At 34.4% G+C, this 27752-nt stretch overlaps 4 protein-coding genes across 5 annotated transcripts in view; 2 read left to right on the top strand and 2 right to left on the bottom strand.

Moving 5' to 3' along the window:
• The window catches only part of LOC128858204 (protein sidekick), a 102842-nt gene extending 91259 nt beyond the window's left edge, over positions 1–11583 (top strand). Inside the window, exons 12-14 of the mRNA XM_054094272.1 lie at positions 6161–6481; positions 6547–6881; positions 7837–11583. Coding sequence (XP_053950247.1) covers positions 6161–6481; positions 6547–6881; positions 7837–8079 — 899 coding nt within the window. The 3' untranslated portion in view covers positions 8080–11583. The remainder of the gene's footprint in view (positions 1–6160; positions 6482–6546; positions 6882–7836) is intronic.
• Positions 11584–21229: 9646 nt separating this feature from the next.
• Positions 21230–23476, top strand: LOC128858201 (sin3 histone deacetylase corepressor complex component SDS3). Of its 2 annotated transcripts, none has more exons than XM_054094268.1 (6): positions 21230–21439; positions 21777–21876; positions 21954–22170; positions 22377–22626; positions 22700–22926; positions 22996–23476. In XM_054094268.1, the coding sequence occupies exons 1-6, from the start codon at positions 21337–21339 to the stop codon at positions 23086–23088; spliced, it is 990 nt and encodes a 329-aa protein (XP_053950243.1). In that variant the 5' UTR covers positions 21230–21336; the 3' UTR covers positions 23089–23476. The 2 variants fall into 2 exon arrangements, with proteins under 2 accessions (XP_053950243.1, XP_053950242.1); XM_054094267.1 differs by having other exon boundaries at positions 22377–22644.
• Positions 23253–25253, bottom strand: LOC128858202 (RING finger protein 141-like). Its single transcript, XM_054094270.1, has 4 exons — positions 24697–25253; positions 24412–24640; positions 24054–24340; positions 23253–23987 (listed from the first exon to the last, which is right to left on the bottom strand). Exons 1-4 carry the CDS (start codon positions 24846–24848, stop codon positions 23846–23848), a joined length of 810 nt encoding a protein of 269 aa, XP_053950245.1. The 5' UTR covers positions 24849–25253; the 3' UTR covers positions 23253–23845.
• Positions 25254–25674: 421 nt separating this feature from the next.
• Positions 25675–26571, bottom strand: LOC128858203 (40S ribosomal protein S10b). The gene is made up of 2 exons (XM_054094271.1): positions 26482–26571; positions 25675–26226 (listed from the first exon to the last, which is right to left on the bottom strand). Exon 2 carries the CDS (start codon positions 26223–26225, stop codon positions 25752–25754), a length of 474 nt encoding a protein of 157 aa, XP_053950246.1. The 5' UTR covers position 26226; positions 26482–26571; the 3' UTR covers positions 25675–25751.
• Between the last annotated feature and the right edge of the window lie 1181 nt (positions 26572–27752).

The raw sequence follows: 27752 nt of genomic DNA, 5'->3' as shown, positions 1-27752 counted from the left end.
TTCAAATTTTCAAACAATTTTTTTAAGATATTATACTTTAAGAAAATGCAAAAAACAATCCAAGTTTTTGAAAATTCTGACTACCCCTAACCCCTTATAGCACTTCCAACGATACCCAACTTATACAAATCGGATAAGAAATATTTGATTTATATAAGGTTATACATCTTGTTATGGATTTTTTTCTGTGCGAATTCCAAAAGACCATTTCCGTCGGTTTAATCATTAAATTGGCATTTGTTAGATTTAGTATGGAGTAGTACATATGTATATTATTAATCGATATTTTTCCTTACTAGTGTTGGATATAGGTTGCGTATTTTCAGTGCGTAATTAAATATGAGGTGCGCAACTATCAATAGATGCCGCCAGCAGTGTGTACTAGTCGATTCTAACATAACCTAAGCGTCATAAACCAAGCTTAGACATATGGTAAACAAACTGCTTCGACACATTAGTGATTTTGTTTTGGTATCATATACTTTGGGTTTTGTGAAAATGTCTGATTTTGTGCCGAATAATCGTCATTTTCGGGAAGTGGTGATTTCCCTCTTTCTCATCGAGAGCTACAAAAAGTTTATGGAGATGCTGCTTTAAGTGAAACAACGTACCGAGATTGGTTCCGTCGCTTCAAATACGGTGATTTTAATGTTGACTACCGTCCGCGTGAAGGAAGGCCAAAAACCTTCGCAGACGCTGAATTGGAGGCATTGCTCAATGAGGATCCGTGTCAAGCGCAAGAAGAACTTGCTTCAGCATTAGAAGTTACCAGTCAATCCATTTCCAAGCATTGCATGCTTTGGGAATGATTCAGAAACAGGGGACTTGGGTTGTTATGAGTTAATACCAAGGGATGTTGAACGTCGTTTTTTCGCCTGTGAACAACTGCTCCAGCGGCAAAAAAGGAAGGGTTTGCTTCATCGCATCGTGACGCGTGCTGAAAAATGGATTCATTACAGCAATCCAAAGAAAAGAAAGTCATGGAGACTGCCCGGTCATGCTTCTACGTCATCGCCTCGGCCGAATGTTCACGCTACGAAGGTTATGATATGTATTTGGGGGGAGCAAGTTACTAATGCGGATATCGGTTTCGACTTCAATTGATACGATTGAGCCGAGCACTGCGAGAGGAGCGGCCGAAATACGAGGAGAGGCATGAAAAAGTGATTCTACAGCAAGACAACGCTCGGCCTCACGTTTCCAAACCCGTTAAAACCTACCTGAAAACACTGAAATGCGAAGTCCTACCCCACCAGCCATATTCTCCAGATATTGCGCCGTCTGATTATCACCTGCTCCGATCGATGACACATGGTCTAGCTGACCAGCAGTTCCATTCATATGAAGACATCAAAAAATGGCTTGATCCGTGGATAGCCTCTAAAGATGAACAGTTTTACCGCGACGGTATACGAGATCTACCAGAAAGATGATTCACTTGTAACCATTTTTTCAGAATAAAGCTGTATTTTCATTAAAAAACAGCGAAAACTTAGTTGCGCACCTAATATATAATTTAACTATTTTTGCAACTTGCCGGTTACTTGTCTAACAATTTCCGCAACCTCACAAGAAAACCTATTTTATCTCAGTTGGTGAGGCTCACTGAATATCGAATTACACTGTGGAACAAATTCAGGTTAACAAAAATTAGGTCCATTCTGAGAGTGGCGGGTGAAAATAGAGACCCGTATCGCGCCGTTTTTTTATGTTAGTTCGAATTTTTTTTTAATCGGCCTTCGAAGTTCGAAATCGGAGCAAAATTGTTTATATGGTTTTTTGGCTATAACTCGTCGACTAATTGATATTTTTTCAATCTGTAAAAGCCAAATTATTGCTAGAGACCTGTGCAACAATTACAATTTTTGAAAAAATTGATTTCGAAAATTTTTGACTGCAAACTTCGAAGGCCGATTAAAACAAAATTCGAACTAACATAAAAAAACGGCGCGATACGGGTCTTCTAATTTCGCCTCTATTTTCACCCGCCACTCTCAGAATGGACCTAATTTTTGCTAACCTGAATTTGTTCCACAGTGTTATTCGATACTGTTGGGAATTGTGCTGCTTACAAATTTTTTACAGCATTTCCTGAACTTGCCTGAATTATACACAGATGCCTCAGTCTCGTGCACTTGTCTAGTCTATATAAAAGTGATCGGTAAAAGTTTACTGGAAATTTACCATCTAACGAACTGCATCACCAACTTCATATAGTGAATACTTTAAGTACAGAAATATGGTATACTCATGACTCATGACTCATTACTAATGTAATGATGTAGAAAAATATGATATGCATATAATGATATACTAATACAATAATCAATCAAACAGGAACATTAATAATTTTATTAAAAATGGCATGTTAAAGAAATTATTTATAAGAGGTTGATTAAAATTATGTATTCATAGTTGCATTAAGGATATGTTAACTAACATTTTTCCATAGAATTTATTAGTAGCAATTTTGTATATTTGGTGAACTGGTTTTAATTTGCAAATATTCTATTCTCTCATTCCTTTAATATTTACTACGAAACCTATACGAAACGCTTAAGTAGAAAGAGGAGAACCATCCTTTATTTGTAAGTATTCCCGCGGAAATAATTGTTTGTATCTAACTTTTTTATGTAAGTGTTTTTCATAATCACCATCTGCGTGTGTGCATAACATTGCGATCACAAAGTGCACATCAGCACTTCTCATTTAAAGTGCAATACTTTTTTAACAATATTTAAATTCAAGTCATATTATTTATTTTCAATATTTTGTTTATTAATCAATCTGTCCAACAACATTTTTGCAACAGAAAATAAATTTAGTATATGGTCCTGAGAGAGGACTAGGTGCAGCCCATTTTGTTTATTCACAAACTTATATTCCAGCTGGTCTGAGTTTTTTTCAACAAACTTCCATTCATATAGGGTATAAATGTGTATGTAATAAAATGTTTTACAAAAGACGGGCCTAGACGTTATTTTAAAATAAAACATGTAAAAACGTAGATTATTTCCGGTTTCACTATTTTAATTCGAAATACGGCGCTTAAAAATTTTATATGAAAAATTACATCATTTAAATGTCTACCATGAGCACGTCTACAGGCTGTCATACGAGAATTGAAATTTCCATGGACTCACACACACATTATCGAATTGAGGTCAGCTATCTCGATCCGAATGTTGTGATTCGAAAAACCAGTCTCCTCGACAGAACCAATTTCTTGAATTTTTTCACCAACCTTTGTATTGTCGACTCATTCGGACTATTATTTCCAACAAAAACATCGCGAAGTTTACGATATGCTGTTCTTAAGGGGTTAGTCAATTGTTTTATTTGACAAAAATAGAAATATAGCTTTAATACAGGATGCGCCATATTTTATTTCGGTATGAAAACATTGAATAACTTTGAAAAAAAAAACAACTGATTTGTATAAGTGAGATATTTTTATTTGGTTTGGTTATTACAATTTATTAAAACTATTTTTTGGATACAATATCAATCAAGTGGCCACCTTTATTAGCAACCACAAACTGCAATCTTTTTTGTGCGCTTGTCATCAGCTTGTCAAGCATTTCGGGTTTTATAGTGTCGATTTCGATTGTTTCGGTGTAAAGCGATCCATGGTTGAAATTGTACTGAATTGACGTATCGAAAATATGTATGTTGAAGTCGATCTGTTGGTAAATGACAAAATTATTCAGCGTCTACATAACGGCATAAAAGACGGCGCACCTTTTACATTATGTTTCGACTTGACTTTAGCATAATTTCAAAAAAAAATTTAATAATTGTAAAAGTTATCATAAAAGTTATATTGTAAAGTTTTGCAGAAGTCCCTTGCGGTGATCATCACAAGTCCTTGGAGATGCATCTAAAATCAATCGGACAAGAGAAATTAGTTTTATTAATAGATAAGCTTTTTTCAAAATTAACAATTTTTTCAATAACAGTGGCGACCTCAGGAAACATTTTTCAGATTTTTGACCGACAATTAATTGATTAAAAAAAAACGAAATTTTGAAAAAAAAATCGTTCGATCGGGCACGCGTTTTTTATGTTTTTCAAAAGCAGTATAAATTTTATACAAATCTACCAAGCGGGTTTTAAGTTACAGTGATCACCAGTTTCAAAAACATACTTTAGTAAAACGCATTTAAAGTTTTGCGAACGCTGCGGAGCGCCCTTTATTAATTGTTGAATAACTCGAAAAGTGTTTGTCGGATTCACTTCAAATTTTCACACAATATTTTTAAGATATTATACTTTAAGAAAATCCAATTTTTCGAAAATTCTAACTAACCCTAACCCCTTAAAGATCGACCATTTTCATAATAAGTTTCAATAATTTTAATTATTCTATCCTGCAAAATTGTATGTCTGTATACTTCGAAAATGTCAATAAAAGATACCGTCTAGGAATTATTCACTACTGACATATAGGCGTTTCTATGAAATACCGTTTGTAAATATTTTCATTAATTTATCGATTTCTGCAAAAAATTCGGCTTACAAAATATTTACGTAAAATGAAATCTACCAAAAATTCCTTATGAAAAAAATGTTATTAGGGTATTCACAAAGAGACCTCCAGCGTATTAGGGAGTTAGAATTTACCCGCGGTAATGTATGCTTGCCTTATGAGGCAACTAAAATCCACACACCTCAGCCTGTTTGTTATGAGCGTCACCTAAACGCTAATAGGCTGAGAGAAACAGGCTGAGAAACGGCTTGGTGGCGATGGGCACACACATAGTTGGTTGTGGTTTGAAGTTATCGAAACATTTATATAACCGTTAAAAACTTTACCTCATACCATAAGTCAGTGCCACAATAACGAATGTTGAACCACCTCTATGTAATTATTTAAAAACGGTATATATATATCCAACGTAGAATCTCTCTTGCCAACAAGTGCTACTTTGGACTAAGTAGGCAACTGAGCAGTAAAGTCCTCTCTCGACGAACAAAACTAACACTCTACAAGACTCTCATCATGCCCGTCCTAACGTATGGCGCAGAAGCTTGGACGATGACAACATCCGATGAAGCGACGCTTGGAGTGTTCGAGAGAAAGATTCTGCGTAAGATTTTTGGACCTTTGCACGTTGGCAACGGCGAATATCGCAGACGATGGAACGATGAGCTGAATGAGTTTTACGACGACATAGACATAGCGCAGCGAATAAAGATCCAGCGGCTACGTTGGCTGGGTCATGTCGTCCGATTGGATACAAACGCTCCGGCCTTGAAAGTATTCGATGCGGTACCAGCTGGTGGTAGCAGAGGAAGAGGGCGGCCTCCTCTGCGTTGGAAAGATCAGGTGGAGAAGGACTTGGCTTCACTTGGTGTGTCCAACTGAGGTTTCAAACCCGTTCATTACCGAATGGTAGTCATGCACCTACCCATTCGGCTATAGTTTTAGTGTACAAGGATAAAACAGGAGCTAGCATGAAATAAGTTCTATAAATAATAATACATTTTTTGTTTGTTTTCAAACTCTTAAATGTGCTTTTTTATACAGGACTACCGGAAATGAGTCTTAGATACTTAAACACATTATTATTTAGGTCATTTTTATTTATTTAGGTTTATGACATGATGTTCATACCTCAACTGTTTTCGAGATATTCAATTTAAAAGATTATACATTTTTTTTTTTGCTTACGACCACTCTCTATTTTGAATTAAAGGGCATGTCAAGTAATAAAAATCATGAGTAAAATTAGAATCAAACCATGACAGTTTAAACTTACTGAGTGATAAAATATTGGGTTTACGATTTTTCACTTAGTGCTTCCTACTTCACGTAATTCAAAAGTTTGTGTGGTAGGTCTTTTTGACTGTTCAGTACCTACATAATAATTAAGTATCTAGAACGACTTTCCCGTTAACCTAGTATGTTCTATTAATAGTAACTATCTAACTTCGGAATTCTGCTGTAGATAAATACAAAATAATTAGTTCTTCTTCTTACTTCCGCACACCAATCTCACATAACATATGCTTGTACATATCTTATTAGTGCTAATCTGAAACATATATTTTTTGTTTGTTGTTTACTTTAAATACACATTTTTCAAACCATCACTTAAAGCTGCATTTATTATCATCAATTTTATATAAAAAACAAAAAATCTCTTTACCCTAACAGACGACTCCCGCTGGGAGACAATCGAACAAACGAATAGCGGCACCATACAAGATTTCACAATCAGCTATCAAATCTTATTGCCATCCACCGCCTATACATTCCGCGTGATTGCCTACAATCGTTATGGCATCTCTTTCCCCGCCTATTCCAAAGATTCCATTTTGACGCCATCGAAACTGCATCTCGAATATGGTTATTTACAACACAAACCATTCTACCGGCAAACTTGGTTTATGGTCTCTTTGGCGGCGACTTCCATTGTCATCATCATTATGGTCATTGCGGTGCTATGTGTGAAGAGCAAAAGTTATAAATATAAGCGTAAGTTTTATAAATTTTTTTATAATATATTTTTCATAAAATAAAACAATGTTTTCCGCCTACAGAGGAGGCACAAAAAACGCTCGAGGAGTCCATGGCCATGTCGATTGATGAAAGGCAGGAATTAGCGCTAGAATTGTATCGCTCACGGCACGGTGTCGGCACTGGTACACTAAATAGTGTAGGCACATTGAATCGTGGCGCCTTGGGCACACTGGGTAAAAAATCCTCTAATCGACCGCCAACAAATTTACAACTTGGAAAAAGCCCACCGCGTCCTTCGCCGGCCTCTGTGGCATACCACAGCGATGAGGAGAGCTTGAAGTGCTACGATGAGAATCCCGATGATAGTAGCGTTACGGAGAAGCCGTCAGAGGTGAGCTCCTCCGAGGCATCACAGGTGAGAATTACACATTGATTTAAAGGAAGTAGTAGTGTTTGATTAGTTGATAAGTAGCTGTGCTTACACAGTAAGTTTTTAGAAGTGACAACTTTTTGTTTTTTGTAGAAGATACTCTGCTTCAACGCAGCTTAGGATTGAGTTATGAAAGAGTTCGCACTTATTTTTAAGTGATTTTTGTCTGACATGTCCGTCTGTGTGTTATGTTGTTGGTCTAATGAGGCTATCAAAGCTACTTAAGGAGGGTTTTCAGACAAATTTGCCACAAGTTATAAATTCTTAAGTGATAAATCTTATTGGAAACAATTACGAAAGTCGCGTATTTTTACATAAATTAGTCTCAAATAAAAATAATGATAGAAATTGATTTCTTATCCCAAATGTGAAGTTATGCGTCACTCATATTTGACGTTTTTAAAAATGTGATTTTCAACGTACATTTGATATGTGGTTAAAAAAAAGTATTACCTTATTTGAAAACATTTACAATATGATCACAAAAGAGCTTAAAACGATCAACTAGCATTCACCTGCCCAATACACTGGACTCCTCGCATGAAATATCCATTCAACTAAACTTTCTTCATATCTATTTATTTTTCAAGCTGAGATTGATAAATCCTTTGGAAATCAGATAAGTATGTACATATGCGGTTTAGGTTATTTAAGCTTTGGCAACAACAAATGCCCAACTTCACTAGCTTTACAGTTGAATGCGACTATTTGCCGAATTATAAATTTAATTTTTATTTTTTTTTTGTTTTGGCTTTTAGAAAATTTAGAATCATTTCATTCAAATAACTTATAAATATATATTTGTTTAAGAACGCCACTTAACGCATTTTTTAAATTTTCTTTTCTTTTCCTTTCATTTCACCTCATTAACAATGCTTTTGTTTTCGACGTCGTTTTCGCACACTTGCACCTCTGTGTTTGCTGATCTATATTTTTGCAGCACTCCGAGAGTGAGAACGAGAGCGTGCGCTCCGATCCGCACTCGTTCGTCAATCACTATGCCAATGTGAATGATTCGCTGCGACAATCGTGGAAGAAACAGAAACCGGTGCGCAACTACTCCAGCTACACCGACTCGGAACCGGAAGGCAGTGCAGTGATGAGTCTCAATGGTGGTCAAATTATTGTGAATAATATGGCCAGGTCGAGGGCTCCACTGCCTGGCTTTTCCTCCTTTGTCTGACAATCAACGGAGTTTTAAATTAAAAATTAAATATAAATTATTAAAATAGCGAGTAACAAATAGCAAAAAGTAATAGGCAACTAAAGTGTTGATCAACTCACAAAACAAGCTGAGCGTGTGTATTTAGTGCACTGTTTTTTAAAACACTTTTGAATCAAACACACACAAGAAACTAGTTATTAAAAAGAAAACACATAAATAAAACAAAAACAAAAACTTAAAAGACTACTTAAGGTATTTTAAATTTTATGTATGCGTAATGAAACTGACTGGTCTGTTGCAATTTGAAAGTGTTTTGAAACAACAGTTTTAACTGTTAATTGTATAGTTTTCATGTGACCCGACAATTTTAATTTGTAAGAAGCAAAGTGTAGCATTAATTAGTTCATAGTTAATCGTTTTTTTTAATATGTATAGCATAATTTGTGTAACTATGTAGTTTAAGTTTTTTTTTACTTTTTATTTGTTAATTTTATTTTTAAATTACCATTTAATTTAGGCTTCGTGTAATAGATGTGCTTCTGTGTGCAAATGAAACTGTGTAACTATTTATATAAATAAGTTGATTTCCGCCGATATTTTTGATACAATAATTTATTTTATTAAAAGTACCACTAAATAGTAAAATCAATATGTAGTTAGTAATGCGCTACATAATTGCTTTAGCTCTTCTCATTTGCTCCCCGCATAACATATTACGACGCTGGGCATACAAATCGAAGAATTTAACTACATATATTTTAGAAAACTCTAATGATAAATTGTGATAACAGCGTAACTTTGCATTTTAAGTTAATAAAAATACATATAAAAAAATTAAAATTAAGTGAAGGTTAGACAAGGTTTCTTATGCTATATTAAAATCAAACTCAATAGGTCGGAGGGAGTGGCATGAATTAAGTATTTGCAGTTGAAGGTTGTGTAATTATTATTACTATACCTATGTATAAATAGAATCGCCCGTAGTCGATGCAATGCTCGCTGTAAGTAGTTGGTTTCATCCAATTACAGTTGCTTCTATTGATAAAATATGTAAATTTCTTTTTTCAAACCTTGGTAAAGATCCATGAGAAGAACTAAGATTTTTAAGTATCCATTGATTCATTTATTTTGAGATTTACCCCTTTGCATCATTCAACGGAATAATCCGCGAACAGAAACTCTCTCTTATCACCAATAACAGAATAATCCGCAATAAATTGTTTTTTTTTTTTTTTGTTTTTTGAGTTTGAGGAAAATAGATAAGGAAAATAACATTCCTTTCCATTAGAACAAACAGTAAAAGTCGGGGCGACTCAAGGTATTTTGAGTGAATCGCGCATTTCGAACGGTGATGCAAAAAGGTTAAGAGAAATGCCACGCCACCGTTTCCATTACTTATTGGTTTTCACCCGTAGTACGGCATTCGTTTTATTGTAGCAGCTAAACATCCCATAAAAATTTGGGAAATACGACTGAAGTGGCATAATTTATCGAACTGTATGGAATTTCGGTACCATAGCATAAGCAGTTCCAGGGAAAAACTGTCTATTTTATAACAAGAAACACTCCACATATTTTTTTTTTTTTTTTTTGTTAAGAAAGATATTAAAAACTTTAAACCTCTCATTCTGACTATAAATTTATAAACGGAGTTGCAGCATCCTACAATTTAATTCACCTTGGAACAGCAGATAATTTTCCTATCATATCATTTAATTCAAGTCTAAAACATAATAATAGCTTTTATATACCTCTTAAAGCTAATATGAGCTTCAATTTCTACAGATAGTTAAATAAATTATTTAAAAAAAGTGATTAGAAATTCATAAAATTCATTCTTTACTCCGAAAAGTGAAGGAATAGAACTCGAGATCTCGTTGAACTCTATTAGTGCGCGGGCAATAGGAGCAAACGCGCATAATTCGTGTTAAGCAATTTAAGATGAAATGCATGAGAGTTGCGTAAAGCTCTAGTAACAGAGATGCTCCGTAACAGAGATGAACAATCAATTTCTGCTTGAGTTACACTAAAAGCAAAATACAGTGATAATATAGACCTTCTACTCTCTAGAGACTTTAAATTATTTTAAATCAAACGGGAGTTATAGTGGTGGGTGAGGTTTGAGAATTTTAACGATCTGAGAGCATATTTATTTTAAAAACATGTTTTTCTTGTCGAAAAAATGCACCGATTGTTGGCATTGCTGACGAGGAGAAAACAGCAATATTTTTCTTGTTTTTTTTTTAAGAAAGTTGTACTTACAGTTAAAACTTAATTACAACCAATATCTAAGCTATGGCTGTGGTGGCCTTAAGATTTGGTCTCTATAATTTTGAATATGTGCGCAAATTAGAAACCGAACCAAAAAGCTTCTACACGCCATAAATTTATAGTAACTTCAGCTCAAACCTAACAGCATCGCTAAATATTGAAGTATTGATATTTCACCCTCAGTGTTTTACGTCATTGATTTTTTTCATATATAATATGTATGTATAACAAATAGCTCTAAAGGCATTTTAAAAGGCAAAAGGCAAAAATTTTAAATTTCAAAATTGCATGCCATACAAGAACGTAAATAAAAATGTTAAAATAATTCTAAAAAATTAGAAAAGGTATTTTCCATGTGTCGATAAAACGCTAGGGTTGAAAAAACGGCTTACAAATAAAATAAAAATTTGATCAATATTAAATTTATATTATATAATCATATTGGTATGTGATCAAGTTTTCGTCCTTTCCTAGCCAAAGTTACGAATTATTTAAATAATTATTGTAAATAATACTTGATATTATGTGATGCACATATGTGCCATTGAACGTTATAACTTTACTCCATGCTTCAGGCAGCATACGGATTTCTTTGACGAAAAATTCGAATTCTTTTAACTTGATCCATTCATTGAGCCAGTTTGCGCTGCTCTCGTAAGGAGTGAACCGCGCTCCAATAAGGGCTGACTGCATTGATCGGAACAGATGGTAATCCGAAGGTGCAATGACTGGGAAATAGGGCGGGTGAGCCAAGATTTCCTGACGGTTGATCTGTCAACATCCAACTCTTTAGACATATCATCAAGGGTTCGACATGCGTCTTCATCCAATAATCGTTGTAGTTGAGTATCTTCGAATTTGGTACCCCTTCGTGATCTTTATCACTCACGTCGAAATTGCCACTTTGGAAGCATCGAAACCACTCTTTACTAGTTGTATTTGATGCAGCGTGATTACCGTAAATATTGGACACGTAAATATACGACACGTTTCAGCTGCATTTTTCTTTAAAAGGTAATAATGAAGCATGATGCGGGAATGCTGTTTGTTCGGGACGAACGTAGACAGTTTTGACGTCAGATAAAAAAAGGTCTTTACGCTTCAAACGCATGTCAACTACTGTGATCGAGACCTTACATATACACCTTCAAATCACCAGTATATTACTAGAGCGAACAGAAAAATAGTATCAGCAGCGACACCTCTTTTACGAGGGCGGAAACTAATTTTCATACCCAATATAATATTAATAATATATCATATATTAGTAAAATTTTTTTTATTAATATTTTAGAATTTTTTTCAAATAAAAGTCTGATACATAAAAATAGTTTTTTAAACAAAAAAAGTAAATTAAATATATTTTTGAAACTTTTTTCCACATAACAAACTTAACTCAGTAAAATGTGAAATTTTTTTTTTCATTTAAGCGTTTCTTGCATGGCAGCGATTAAAGAATGAGCCTTATTTGACATACATAAGTTAAAAATATATTGTATGTAACTATATACTTATATAAACAGTCTGCAAATATTTCATTCATGTCACCGAACTCCGATGAGCAGAGTAATCTAAGCTCAAGTTTAAGTATGTAAAGTATTTTCGTTTTATATTATATTATATTTTATGCATGTACAGGTAATGTGCAAGGCGGTCGCCGTTGCTGGCCATTTCTGCGTGACATGCCAGTAGTACATGCGTGAGTATCTGCTTGGTACTATGCGCATTTCGTTTAAAAAGCACAAAAAGTTATTTCTATGCCAGTTGCCTGAGGCAGACAAGTAGCAAATCTCCATGTGCATTTATGCCATGAAAAGCTTCTCAAAAACAAAAGGTCTGCAGAACACATTTATTCTGTAGTGTCCTTCGTTTGTAGAACAATATCAAGGCACACACTACAAATTGTAGGAGAAGCTAGGCCAAAACATCTTTCAATGATGTAGTCTATTAATATTAATGTGCTGCTGCTTAGTTATTTTTTTATTTTATTTTTTTTTTTTAATAAATGATTGGCATATATTTTTAAGTGAATGTAATCTCATTAATTTAGTGACTTAGGCAGCTGTAAATACGAGTAATCGTTAAGAAATATAATAATTTTTTTTTATAATTTTAATTTCACACAAAGTGCATCTCTAGTTTATATGTATGTTCGCCAAGTGCTTTTATTGTCATTACATAATTTTTCATATGTATATGGACTAACATAGATAAGTGTATCTTAAGTATAGATGCTTTCGCTTCTACTGTTTTTTATGTGTTAGAAAAAATTGTTGTAGCTAACCGCGAAATCATCAAAATACATTCGCACTTACTTACATATGTACGAAGTAGTATGTGAACCTTTAACTATACTTATGCTTTTATATTATCTCTCGACGCATTCCAATGGAATCTGTTGGCATTTGTATAGGGTACTGTACTATTTTAATATATCTAATACAATTATTTGTCTATATTTCGGCATTATTTTGAAGTATTCACTTTATAGCTGTTTACTTGAATGAAATTTGTTATTCTTTACTTTGTAATTAAATTATAGTAAAATCTCTAGGGCCATATATGTATGTATACACACACACATAGGGAGATATATGTACACGCATACATTCACATATAAAAATCAAGCTTCATACATACCTACACACACACATACAACTTACAGATGTGAATGCAATCCTCGTATGTAAAATAAAATGTTGTAACAAATAAACTGAAAGAAATTAAAATTAAAAGAAACAAACGAAAGCAACTAAGCGAGTTTAGAATTAAATGAGTATTATGGTAGCACATAAGAGCACGTAAACATATAATAAATGTGAGTAAGCAAATGATATGCTAGATATAATGTTGTAAACGTTAAACTTTCGAATTTCTCATAGATGTATTTATATAAGAACACATACACACACATTGAGAGCCATGAACGTAGGCCACGCAAATATATTTTTTCTAAAAACCTAACAAGTGTATGCCTACTTACTATGTACAAGAAAACATACCTAGAAACATACATACATATATATGTATGCACATGTAAATTGGTTAAATGGCCTTCAAACTCATAATCATGGAACTAAAATTTAAATTTTAAAACTTAAAATTTAAAACTAAATTTAAATTCGAGAGGCGTTCAAAAGTCAAATTTATCTGCATTTATATGTAAATAAATGCATAGGTACATACATACACACGTACTTTCTAAGCATTAAAACACTGTCACACTTCAACCGACTGATTAATGTTATTAAACAAATACTGATTTTAACAAATGTAAAAGTTACGTAGAAAAAAGTTGATTACGCTCATTGCTGTTTGCATTTAGTTATCAAAAAAACTGATCTTTGAAATATATAACATTTCCATATTAATTATTATTTTTATACTGCCTTCTCTCTGCCTACTCTTCTTTAAATTGCAAACGATATTAATAGTACGTAAAACCAAGTAAATAAAAAGAAGTAAATCACTCAAAACGCAGTATCAGATGGACTCAAGTGAAATGACGACGCCGAGTGACAAACATCAATACACTTTCATATAAATTTAAGCACTATTTATTTTTTAACCCGTAGAAAAAATGCGCTGCAAACAAAAATTAATTCGATTAGCATAGTTAGACTAGGCTAAGCATAATGATGGATTCAAATGGACCAAGTGTGTGAAAATGTTAAGAAATAAAATGTTTTCAAATTTAATTTAAAAAAAATGAATACTAATTACAATAAGACGTATTCAAAATGAATAAAGCGCACGAAATTGCACTGCTTTGTCGGTGGAAATTCTTCGACAAAAGTCTTGTATGTATGTATAAGTTAGAAAGTAATGATTATAAATTTAAATGCAACTAGAATGCAAGAAAAGTATTAAAATGTACTTGAACTAAGAAATGCAAAATAATAAAATGCGAAGAAAATATATAAAATCTGTGCGTTTCTTAATTTCTAATGGTGCCTTGAAAAGGTCAAGAGGAAAAGTAAAATAAAAGGTGATAGATTGGAGGTACTTTTTCCAATGTGGTTTTTTGACAGATCACGCGTGACTACTGTCAAACTAAATAATGGGTGATTTTTTAGCTATTATCTTTTTAAACAGTTGGTTTAAACAGCTGACGCACGTTTCGTGTTTTGTTTCACTGTCAATCATCTTCAGTTCGGTCTACAGGGTTGCCCATATTCGACGGACCCATCTGGCAACACTGTATCTTTTGACAAAGACGTCAGATCGCTTAATGACATACCGCCAAGGTGGATTTATTATAGGTAACAGCATTCACCCAGCTGAATTTTTCACCGTAGGTATGGCTTACGTCAAAATGATATGCTTTGTTTGTATGTATTGGTATGTTTACATTCGTATGTTTACATTTGCTTGCTGATTTTGACGTGTTGCTTGGACCAAACGCAACAACAAATACATGTAGGGTTTTACTTATACATTGTGTAAAATAAGTACCCGGAATTTAAAAAAAAAACACATTTTTTCATATTATTCATCATTATTTGTTGGATCGCCTTCAAAATAGGCTCCTTTTGAGCCGATACAAATATTCCAACGAACAACCCAGTCATCCATGGCCCGCTGGTAGGCCGGCGCCGGGATGGCCTTCAGCTCCTTTAGCGAATTTTTTTTAATGTCTTCAATCGACTCAAAACGCCTTCCCCGAAGTGGCAATTTTAGTTTTGGGAAGAGAAAAAAGTCACAGGGTGCGAGATCTGGCGAATACGGTGGCTGTTCGATAGTATTTATTAAGTTTTTGGTCTTGTATTCGCGTACAATCAAGGCTCGGTGCGATGACGCGTTGTCGTCGTGCAGAATCCACGAATTGTCCTTCCACAATTCGGGCCGTTTACGGCGAATGGCTTCACGTAAACGCCTTAAAACGGATAAATAATATTCCTTATTAACCGTTTGGCCCTCTGGAAGGAACTCAGAGTGCACCACGCCTTGGTAATCAAAGAAAACCGTGAGCATAACCTTCACTTTTGACCGGCTTTGGCGTGGTTTTTTTGGATACGACTCGTTCTCGAAGCGCCATTCAGACGATTGCTGACTGGTTTGCATATCGTACTCGTAGACCCATGTCTCATCACCAGTTATTATGCGTTTCATGAACGTAGGGTCCGTATTAGCTCGGGAAACCATGTCTTCAGAGACCTCCTTCCGATGCTTGCAAAAATCCATAGTAAAATTCGCCAAGTAAACAAAAGATCAACTCACTTTGACTGCAGAATAAAACACACTAAGTAATAGATCCCGTTCTAATAAGGCTTGTGCATTCAAGGACATGTGTACCAACATGAAAAAACCAAATTTGAAGTGTCAGGTATTCCCGGGAGAGTTTAAATTATAAATTCCGGGTACTTATTTTACACAATGTATGTATGTGCTTGCTGTCACCTATAATAAATTCGCCTTGCATACCGCGTTGAAAGCGTCAGTCCAAGCAGATTTTTACCATGGAACAGTACACGGCACGCGAGCGCTCCCAAATTGTTGAAATTTACATTCAACAAAAGAAGTCAGAAGAAGAAGAAGAAGAGAGAGCGTTATCGCGATATGATAACCACTTTTGTGATGCCAATTATTCGTCGAAAGCGTATGAGGCAATTCTGGTTTCAACAAGACGGCGCTCCACCACACACAGCTCGCACCACAATCGATTTTTTGAAGAAATTGTTTCCTTGTCGTTTGATGTCGAAAAATTGCAATTTTGACTGGCCACCACGTTCGTCCGATTTAACGTCACCTGACTTATTCTTGTGGGGATATTTAAAATCAAAGGTTTATATTAATAAGCCAAGGACCATAGAAGAGCTCAAGATCAACATCCGTGAGGAAATAGCCGCTATTCCAGCCGAAATGTTAGCTAAAACTATGAAAAATGCTGCAAAACGGGCACAATACGCCGTACGGACTCAAGGCGGCCATTTGAGAGATATCATATTCAAAAAGTGATGTCAACAAATCTACTTGAACCAAATAAAATGATTATTATCGTTAACATCAAAAAAATTGTGTTTTTCTTTGATTAAAAAAAACACATGGGTCCGTCGAATATGGGCAATCCAGTATAATTTAACCATGAATCGTCTTACAAATCATTGAATTTTATTATAAAAATGAGTGTTCTGTTAAGAAAGTTTAAAGTCGAAAAATTGTGCTCAGCGACGAAGCTCATTTTTAGATCAATGGGTACCTACAATTTAATTAATGATTTTTTGTTAAGTGAACGACTTTTTTGCTAAATTTGAGGTCATGTGACAAGATAAGGTACTCTTTTTGTAAAAATGCCGTTATAGTTTCTTCAGTAGTATTTTGATGCTTATTTTTACTGTGAATACACCTCTTGATGCCCTATATCCCACTAAGGATTGAGGACCGGATGAAGCGATTACACCACTATGGTTTTAATTCGCATTCAGTGAATTCAAACGTGTGTAATGTGTAAAAAGGTTTTCAATGTTACGAAGAGTTGAGAGAAGGGCATTTAATATTCTTGCATAACCTTAAAAGGAGCAAAAAATTAAATTTACACTTTCAAAATATCAAATTTAACAAGTCCCAACCAATTTTCATTACCACAAAATTCATCTCAGAGTGACCTTTTTAACACTCTTTTGTAGATTCAATAGATTTAAATTAAAAATAAGAAACAAACACAAACTTTAAAATTTTTGCATTTTGATATATAAAAAAGCACTAAATTTATTGCGAAGAGCAAATGGTTGCCAGCACTGCACAACTCGGCCAATGGGACGTCATGCACTCTCTGTGGGGCGCAATCTTCTTTCAAGAAGAGTAAAGGGTTGGCAACACTGCACAACTAGACTAGTGTGTCGTCACGCACTCACTCAATTCGCCTTGGGCGCAATCTTGTTTCAAGAATAAATTTCGTGCTTTTTATATCTAAAATAAGAAAATTGTTATGCTGTGAATTATTCAGTGCTGTTGAAAATTTGTTGATTCTTATAAAATTAAATGCAAATCAATTTTAAAATTTTTGCATTTTGATATATAAAAAAGCACTAAATTTATTGCGAAGAGCAATGGTTGCCAGCACTGCACAACTCGGCCAATGGGACGTCATGCACTCTCTGTGGGGCGCAATCTTCTTTCAAGAAGAGTAAAGGGTTGGCAACACTGCACAACTAGACTAGTGTGTCGTCACGCACTCACTCAATTCGCCTTGGGCGCAATCTTGTTTCAAGAATAAATTTCGTGCTTTTTATATCTAAAATAAGAAAATTGTTATGCTGTGAATTATTCAGTGCTGTTGAAAATTTGTTGATTCTTATAAAATTAAATGCAAATCAATTTTTTTGCTCCTTATGCAAGAATATTGGATCTTCTTCTCGTCAACTCCTCTTAACATTTAAAACTTTTTTATAAATTTTAAAAAGCCTTTGAATTAAATAAATATGAAGTAAAGCCGTAGAGGTCATAGTGAAAGAATAAAACAATAAAATACCAGATAAAAAAAGTCTTTTGGGTCTTTTTTTAAAGAAATTCTCTTAACATAAATCTTAAATACAACAATGCATTTTTGAAACTCTTCTAATCTATTGTACATAATCATAGCACATTTATTTAAAAAAACGAAGAAAGTAAAAACAATTTGTCTCGTATACAAAGTATTTTAAGTAGTTTAATAAAAATTTGGTATTTTCTTTTCTTTGAATTAGCATTTTAGTGTTTTTTATATCCAAACTAGGCAACACTGCAATTGCGATAGAGAGACACACATGAAAAAAATCGAAGAAATGTCCCACTCAAATAAAGCAGACCGCAGACGAGAAAGAAATCAAAACAATCGGCTTAAATTGATTTCGCCAGACACGTGTGGATTTACGATTTTAGTTTCACGTTGTCCGCTGTGAATGAACATGGAACGTGGATGAAAATGATTGCAATGTATGGTATTTATTTGTGAGCGCAAATAAGGGAGGAGAGGAAGAGAAAAAAAAATTTTTCAATTTGGGTGCAGGACTAGTTTAAACGGCGCATATAAATTTTTTTCCCACACTTTCTTTATCAGAATTTTTATATACTTCTTTATATTTTTTCTAATGAAATTTATACATTATTATGAACCATCATCTAGTGCAACATTGCTTTTATTTGTGCGTAAATAGGTGGCATCACTACAAGCGAAATAAAAAATCGCTTACCATCATGTATTTGAAGCCGCCGCACACTACAGATTTTTTAGTTAGCTAAATATATTTGATCGGTTGGTGGAGGGTGCTCGCACGGCGGATTAAATCGCCAGGCAATTGCGTTCACTGCATTCGTACTAACTATATAATTAAGGTTTTCATTCATATATTTCCTCCCTGGATTGGTGTCGAGCAATTGGGAAATTTCCACTTCAGCATGTTGGTCGACAAAATGGTTTCCAAAACAGTTATTATTACAATTATTGAAAAATATGGACAGCGTGAAGCAATATTTAATTTCTCCCCAAGGCTCCGTTGCATTACAATATGGTAAAATCATTCGTACATTTGGGTTTAAGTGGCAGCGTGTTTAAGAGGTTAAATAGAATTAGAATAAAAAAAAGTAGATTTTTTTTAATTTTATTTTCTTAATGTACATATATTTAAAAATACGCACAGAAAATTGTATATCGTCCTTTTCAAACTTTAAACACGTTTTTCTCAAAATGGTGTTTTCAAAGTCGTTGACCAACAATACTCGAAAAGAACGGCTAAATCGATTAGTCTCAAATTTCAACACGAGCTTCTTAAATATATGTTTTAGTAATTAATAGCAGATTTTTCCTCACCGATAACTTTTTTTTTAACAATTTAAGGCCGACAGTTTGGTTAAAAATCGATTTTTTTTTTTGAGTAAGCGCCTTTTTTTTGCTTATTACTTTAAGGTTTTTTAATTTCAGAGGATCCAGTTCAGAGATATAATGGCCACCGCAAAACGTCTTGTTTGAAAGGAGCTCCTAATACTAAGTCTTAAAGTACAGTTAAAAGATAACATAATATGTTTACAAATTTTGAGATCAATAAATTTAAAAGTTTTCTCAGATAAAATTCTGGAAAATTCGCTTTTTTCGGCCTTCTAACCGTATATAACCCCTTAAGGGCAAACACCAGTCACACCAGTATTTTGATACTTGTCAAATAACATACAAATTTCATATCGAAATTCCATCACTACTTCATTTCCGTCATTTTTCTCTTTTATTATTCTATTCTTATCAAAACATGGCAACAATATTTTGCAGCTTGTCAATATCGGAGCAATTTGAATGGCCGCCGGTGTCTAAAATGTAGATATATATACATACACAGGATTGAAAAAAAAACTATTTACACTTTATACACAATCTCCATGAAACACGCAGTGGAAACAGTTGACATTTTTTTCGAACCCAAAACTTGTAAACCTTGATTTTGTCTTTGGTGAAAATATAGTATTAACACGCTAGCAGCAAAATACCCAAAAGTAAACTGCGATTGAAACGTCGTATTATTTAATACATCTTGCTCCCACTTACCCAGGAATGCCCCTACTTACAATTAAGGCTGGTACTAACTTCACAGCCGTGAAATTCCGCCAGTTAAGTTTTGCCATCAACATTGATTGTCAAATGAGAAGAAATGTCAAATTTATGAGCACTGCCTCAAACGCAAGAAAAAATCAAAGTTTTTAGTCAATCCGTTTTTATTGCAAAAGAGATTTGGAAACAATTAAAATAGCGGAAAACAAGATAGAGCAAATGACTAATTTCAATGAACATTTCATTATGGATGAACATTTCATTGAGATAAAATATTGGCCTTTCAAACTACCAGGTAATTCTTATGACAAGTAATGAACGGTCTCCATTGGCAATATATTGCCTAGCCTATCAAGATATAAACTTTTACTTTCGATGTTTACAGGCAAACGTCAAAAAAAGGCTTGGCAGCCAATTTTGTTGTATTTTTGTTTCTCGCTTTGTGACATAGATGACTAGATGTGAAACTCTTTTTCTCGTGAGAGCGCTGAAAAATGTGCATTTTTTATAACATTTTCCAATATTGCCACACCGGTAGAAACATGAATTGGGTATTTTTGAACCAAAGGTCTGGAATTTTTAGTTTCCATACCACCATTGAGGTTAGTATTTAGTGTGCGGTTGCCCAATAGCCTTATATCACTCGTAACCCCCAACATATACTAAAAATAAGCACAATCCGTATGAAATATGTACATAAATAAGCAAAAAATTTTAAAATTTATATGTAAATGAAATTATTTAAAACGGATATTCATAAGTAATTTAATAATAATAAAGTTATGAACCCGAAAAACCTAAGTTATAATTAAAAACATGACTTATTGCGATTTTTTAATATAACACAGAAAGTGGGTAACAAAAAACAAAAATTCTCAAACAACGAACTGAATAAGTTAAAGCAGATTACTTTTAATCTTCGTAAAATAACTCAAACTCAAATTAAATTCCCTTACCTACGCTTTTCACTCATAGAATATTTACGTATATACCAATTTACAGACATAAACCAACATACAGATTTCAATAAAAGTACATGTATGTACGAGTAAAATGTATTCATATGCATATGTGCATAAGACTAATTAAAGTAGAAGTTGAAAAGGATATAAAAGGCTTTGAAAAATTCTAAAACTCCCTTCAATTTAAATTATTACGTTTCAATTGAATTAATTTAAAGACAAATAATTATAAACATTTCAACGCGTCATTTCTCCACTATGAAAAAAGGAACTGTTTTCGTCAATTATTTTTGGCGCGTTTCTTCTGGTAGCCAGCCATTTCGCCTATCAGCTGTTCAAAATCCCATAATGTGTGAGTGCTACCAAGTTTTGAAACGTCCTCATGGGCGCGCTCTCTCTCAAAATGAATAAGTTTCACATCTAGTTATCTATGCTTTGTGAGACATTTGCAGATTATTAAAGATCTCCAAGGAAAATATATAAATTAAAAATTATAAAAGGAAAGCGCGAATAAATGTAGAAAATATGCCGTTCCCAGGGTACCCAAGCCAATTTTACGACAACTATGAGGATAATGACGATTCGCGGTCCAACCATTACGATCAAAATGCATATGATAGTGAAGAGGGTAATTAAAGAAATTTTACATATCGTCCCCTTAGTATTAAAATAGCCTATAAATTTTTTGATGTTTTGTGAAAATGAATTTCAAACTTTTTGTCGAAAGTAGCTCTCACTCAAATCTCCTTATGTCTGCAAATATTTATTATTTTTTGACTGACGTTTTGACCCACTTTGTGGAACTAGAATTTGACAAAATTTTGACCACTATAAAATCGACGATGGAGAATCCAAAAATTCAATAAAAAAATAATAGCCTATGAGCACATAGGCTATTGTTATACTAAGGGGACGATATGTATATTTGTTGCAAAAGTGTTAAAACAATTAAAAAATACTTGCAGACACGGACGACGCGAGTGAAACGGAATTTAGAAATCATAGTCGGTGCAGCAATGCTACAAACACAACAAATGGTGGCAGCAATCATGAGCTGAAGGAACAGTACGTAAAAATTTAATATAAAGGGTGTTTGCTTATAAATTCATTAAAAATTTTAATATATTTCTTTGTAAATGTAGAGTGTATCAACACAAGCTAGCCATATTAAACAAACAGCGGGAGGAACTGAGGTATCTCACGCATCCCGACTATATTAAACGTGTGAAAAAGCTTGAGTATCAATGCAAAGAACGTGTGAGGCTCAATGACATCTACAGAGAATATTTAAAAGAGTGCGTGGAAAAGGACTACCAATCCGAACGACGAGCAGGGCAAAAGGAGTACGAGGAAAAGAAGGTAAGAGTCATTGTCCGGTAAATTGTATGAATATAATAAACAAGCATTCCCACGACAGTCTGGTCTACTCTAAGGAAAAGACCCCGTTTATATCCGGTCATGGGCTGTCACTTCATCAGTATCACAAAGAGATTTTGAAGAGTGTTTCAAAGTGTTATTATAAAAACAAAAATGTAATGATTTTGCATCAATATCCATACTTATAGATCGACTTAAAGGAGAACATTCTAGCTGATTTAGAGGAACGAAAGAAGCTTATCGAAAATGAACGGTATAATTTAGAACTAACAAATGACTCGACGGAGATAAAGCCCACTATTACACGTAAACTAAGACGGCGCCCAAATGAGCCAGTACCGGTGGTCGAGAAGCGGCGGAAACCTACAACCGGTCAATTACTTGTGTACTTGTTGGACGAAAAGGAAATCGAAATCGATGTGAAAACGATACTACGAGGCAAGCCACTAGCACAAAGTGAGTGCTTTATAGAATAAACCCATAAATTGATTTTTTGCTTAATTACTTATAGCAACGCAACAAAATGGTATAGGTGGCAGCCCATTTAGTAGCCTACAACACGGAGGTATGCTAGCCGAAACCACAAACTCGAATGTCAGTCCTAGTGTTGAGACACGTATTGAAGATGGCAAATTGCTATATCAGCGCCGATGGTTCCATCGAGGTCAACAGGTATATGTAGAAGGAAAGGATTTGGTAAAATTTGCAGCAACAATAACAGCCATCGGCAATGAAGTTGTAAGCATTCGAGTTAAAATCTGTTTTACAAAATTTTATTATAGCAAACATTTTATTTATCTGTTGAAGGTGTGGGTGAAAAAAACAAATGACAGCAAAGTTAAAATTAGCATGTCCCATTTGGCTAAGGGTAAAGTTACAATTAAACGACGCGCCAACTGATCCAACGCCAAATGCGGCTCAGTCAGCTGCAATTCTAACAAACCGAGCACCACTTCTTCTATAGTAACAATAGCAACATAGTTGATATTGTTATAAATTTAATAAATATTTAATTTTAATTGCGTGTAATTATAGCTGTAGTACTTTATGTTTAAACATTAATGTATGTCTCGCAATATCTTATTTATTGTTCCAACAAGAGAAAAAACTAGTTTATAACACAAGTGTATAATACTTATATATGCAAATTTGTCAATAAGCAGTACATGATTAAATTGTTGTGTAGCAAATAACATTACACAGTATAATTCTTTGTGGGATGATGGTAAGGCAAGGGTGAGCATACGTATGTATTAAATATGTGTAAAATAAAGTTAAATGAAATCAACCTGGTTATTATGTTAATGTTATGGTTTAAATATTGGATTCAAAATACTTAATAGGGAATAGTTTGCACCTCCAGATGTGCAAGAAAAACAACATTTAAGATTCCAAAACAAAAAAAAATTAGTTTGATTTAGATTTTGTTAAATTAATGGTAGTCACAGTTTAATTTCAAATCGCTGGTAAATTCGTAGCACGGGACTGACCATTGAAAGTTGTTTGGCATGCATTCCATATTTGGACATTTTGAGTTACTTTTTCTATTCAATCTGAAAATTGCTTTTTTGTTTCTTAATTTATTTTCGTCAATAGCGAAAATACTGGCGAAAAAATGCCGCTCAACTATGTATAGACGCACATTTGGAATATTTCTTTAATTTTTTGCCAAATTCATGAATTCAGCACATATCTTCTCGTTTATCTCTTCTACTCCAGGTATATCAGGCATAACCCAAGTTTCATCTGTGCTGTCCAGTGTTTCAGAGCAAATAGGGCATGTTTTGTTGTTGACATTCCTAGCAAAGTACAAATACATATGTATGTTAAATTATTTTGCTCAGGTTGCAATGCAATACACAAACCATTGTTCAATGCAGGGTGTACAGAAGCTATGCATACATGGCAATATGACCTCTGTACGCCGATCCAAACAAATTGAGCATTCATCAACATGAGCGACATGCGAACATGACGTAGGACTATTCAGGCCACTTGAAGTTTCACTACTTGAACCATGCCTATTATTTACAAGCGAGTTTACTCTCTCCATTAAAATTGAGGCTGTAATAAAATTGCTGCCTCCAACCGAAGATGCGCCAGTTGTATCATCGTCGTTGGGTGTTTGGGAAAGTGAGCTACGGCGTGAATCCTGCAATACGCGCACAAGTTGAAGTATTTAAATGTCATGCGGAGTTTGGTTAATAAATTATCTTTACTTACCACTTGATTTTCACTCGACACTAAACTTTCCAAATGTGATTGGAATGTTCTAAATACGCACAAAAATTGCTTTAAGTTCAAAAATTTATAGCTATCGATTTTCCGCGTAGCAGGATCCACCTTGATGCAAGCAATTTTAACCGTGGCTTTCCACAATAGTGACGTGTCCGTGCCACGTTTTACAAGGAATACAAGCTGTTTGCCGTTGGGATCGATGCACTTACGAGAGCTGCAAGCGTTAAATTCAGAAAGTGAATCGCAAAGCAAATGATGCAATTTACTTACAGCGCATTTAGGCTATCCAAGCAAGCTTTAAAATCCTCATAGCTCAGAGAGTTAATTTCGGATAGAACTTTGGCGTGTCGCACCACCTGCATATGCACAGCATCTACGGTGTCCGGTATAGTGCAATCGCTAATTGACTGCACTTGGCCCATCACTTCTTGTTGTATTAGTGGTTTAAAAATGTGGTTATTAATATTCTCGGCGTTGAGCTTTCATAATAATTTTAACCAAATGTTGTTCTTTTAATGACTTTTACACAATTGTGATTATTATACGTTTGTCGATAAACATCCGTTCAATGAAATGGCGAAGTTTACAAGAAAACAAACCACATTTTGACATTTGTGCTATGGCGCTGCTGTAGATATGTGCACAAATGTACAAACAAATACGAAGCAAACTTCTGATAAGGTAAATGGAGAGGAAACAAAAGCAAAAAATATGCCAGCTCGGGCCAGACGAAGGAGACGCTGCAAAACAAATCTCGCAGTATTGTTGTGGAAAATTAGTATGCTTATTTCTTAATACTTTAAATGCAGTCAGCTAGTGCCCGAAGTGAAATTTCAATATCGGTACTACAGCCATAGTCTATAATTATTTCCCCCCCCTCCCGAGATCTAAAAAAATGTGTAAATGAGTAGCGTTTGTTTACACTTCAAAAAATAATTTCTAGTTTTTAGAAGACTCTTAGTCGTGAGGTAATTGAATTTGCATTATCGCCCTTGATAAAACTTGTGCACAATTTCACAAACAATATATGATACCTTCGTCACATTGCGCGCCAAACTGTATGTAGATGATGTAGCCCATCATGCACATTTTTGATTTGCTCTTCATTCTCTTAAATGGCTGCATACTTTGTTTAATCTTTTTTCTCAAAATGTGCACGGTGTCCAAATGTACGAGTAAACATTCGAAGCTGAATATCAATCGCACAAAAACTCGTTCACTACTATATTTTAACAAAAAAAAAAACCCTTTTTTCCGTGATTGTTTTTTTTTTTTATTTACTTTAAAATAAAAACTTCCATCTGTAACATCGTTTTACAACTAAATTATTGAGGGCGTGCGCCACGACCGAAACCACCACGGAAATCAACATCGGCAGCACCTGGACCAGCATCACCTTTCTTGTCGGGTCCACCGGGCGCACGTCTGTACGCTGTACGGTCCTCACCGGTCTTGGAAGAGTCGCCAGTGCGAGTAGACGCCGCTGGGCGTGGACGCATTGTCTCTGAGCGAGCTGGGCGTTTCAATGTAGCCGGCACAATTTCTGGAGGCAAATGCAGGTAGCTGCGGAGGTACTCAATACCTTCGTTGGTCAAGTACCAGTAATAATGTCTCCATGCGAACTGTTCCTTTACCAGGCCGCGTGAGTGTAATGACTGCAATGTTTTGATTACATGCAAGTTGGGAATAGTCTCCAGCTCGGGGTGCTTGGGAGCGTGGAAATCCTTTTTGGCAACGATGACTCCCTCTTTGAAGAGGTACTCATAGATAGCGACACGATGAGCTTTTGGCATAAACATCCTGAAACGTACACAAAGAGAAACAATGAAGTATACAATACTATTTCAATTCCAAAATCTATGGGTTGAGTTTTAGTTATTCGTTTTGCCGATGAGAACATGAATGATAAAAGGCAGTTAATATATTTTGAACACTCTAATCTGCATATCTCTTTAATATGCAAATAAATTTCACAACCACTTTTAAGTTAATTGCACTCATTGCCAAAACGATTAGATAGATTTTACACGATTAAATTTTACAAATTTTACATACTTTAGCGTCTTTTGTGTAGCAGTCACCGGAAAGAAAGGAAAGGACAGCTGACAGCTGTCACTTGTCGTTTGACATTCAGCTATTCAGCGCGTTTGACGTTCGACACGATTTCAGCGCATTGCCAACGACCTAGAAAACCATTGTGAATAATATACAAAGTTGCAAAAGAGGACTTCACACCGAGCTCGCTATAATTCAATATCGTTAGTAGATTCTTGAGAGCAAACAAAGCCTAAAAGTACGTTCACATATGCATTAATTACCAATAAATCCACCAAATTAATCTGTCCGTTCACTTACGGCAGATTACCTGCAAAATTGACAATCAGCTGTCAATATTGTTGTGAAAGGTTTTTCTTCATAGAAATTATTTTGGTGGAATATTTCGGTATTTTTGGTTTGTTTAATTATTATTAACGATATGAAGAAAAGACGAGGAGAAGGAATAGCTAATTTATTTGCGCAATTGGCTGCTAATAATAAACAGATGGAGGAAATCCGTAAACGACGTTTCTAAAAATTATAGCAGCAATCCGCTTGCGAATTTAAATATTATATTTTATAATAAGTAATAAGAGGGCACACATTTATGGACACACGCTTCTTTTTTTGTTATATACTAAAATACTTAATAATACCTAACAACACTTTTATTAGAATTATGTCTACAAACCTGTTTTCTTTGCCGGTATCCATTTTATTTAGTTCTTACTTTGGCGTTTTTCTTTACACTCGTAAAAATAATGATATATTACACAGAAAATTAGATTATAGAATTATTTTATAACCTCAAAATCTGAGAGAAATTTTGTATGAAAAAACTCGCTTTTTAATTACGGATTGGCAGTTAAGCACGAAAATGTAGGTATTAGAAGATTTTATGACCTTCCTTATATTTCCTTAATCCAAAACCGATCGGTATCTCGAAATCTGCTTCACCGAAAAAAAATTATATGGATTTGTGACATTAGTTACAGCATACATGCCTAGAGGAACAACCGGACTTTTAGGGATCACTGGGGCTCTTTTCATTTCATCAATGCACAAGCCAAAAAAAGCTAGGATATTTGAACCTCTGTTTTTGAACAACTTTCATTTTTAAAGTGCATTTTTTTACTCCCAGAAAACTTCTAAGTGAGTGATGAAGGAAGTTTTTTTGAACTTAATATAACCAAAATTAGATCATCAGCTGCTGAATATTGGGTGCTTATAATTATGTAACTAACCCCGGGCATTAGGCATCAAATGACAGAACATTTTTTTTTCGAATA

This window comes from Anastrepha ludens, chromosome 3 (assembly GCF_028408465.1).
Source record: "Anastrepha ludens isolate Willacy chromosome 3, idAnaLude1.1, whole genome shotgun sequence".
NCBI lineage: Eukaryota > Metazoa > Arthropoda > Insecta > Diptera > Tephritidae > Anastrepha > Anastrepha ludens.
This window is presented reverse-complemented; position numbering and strand designations above follow the sequence as displayed.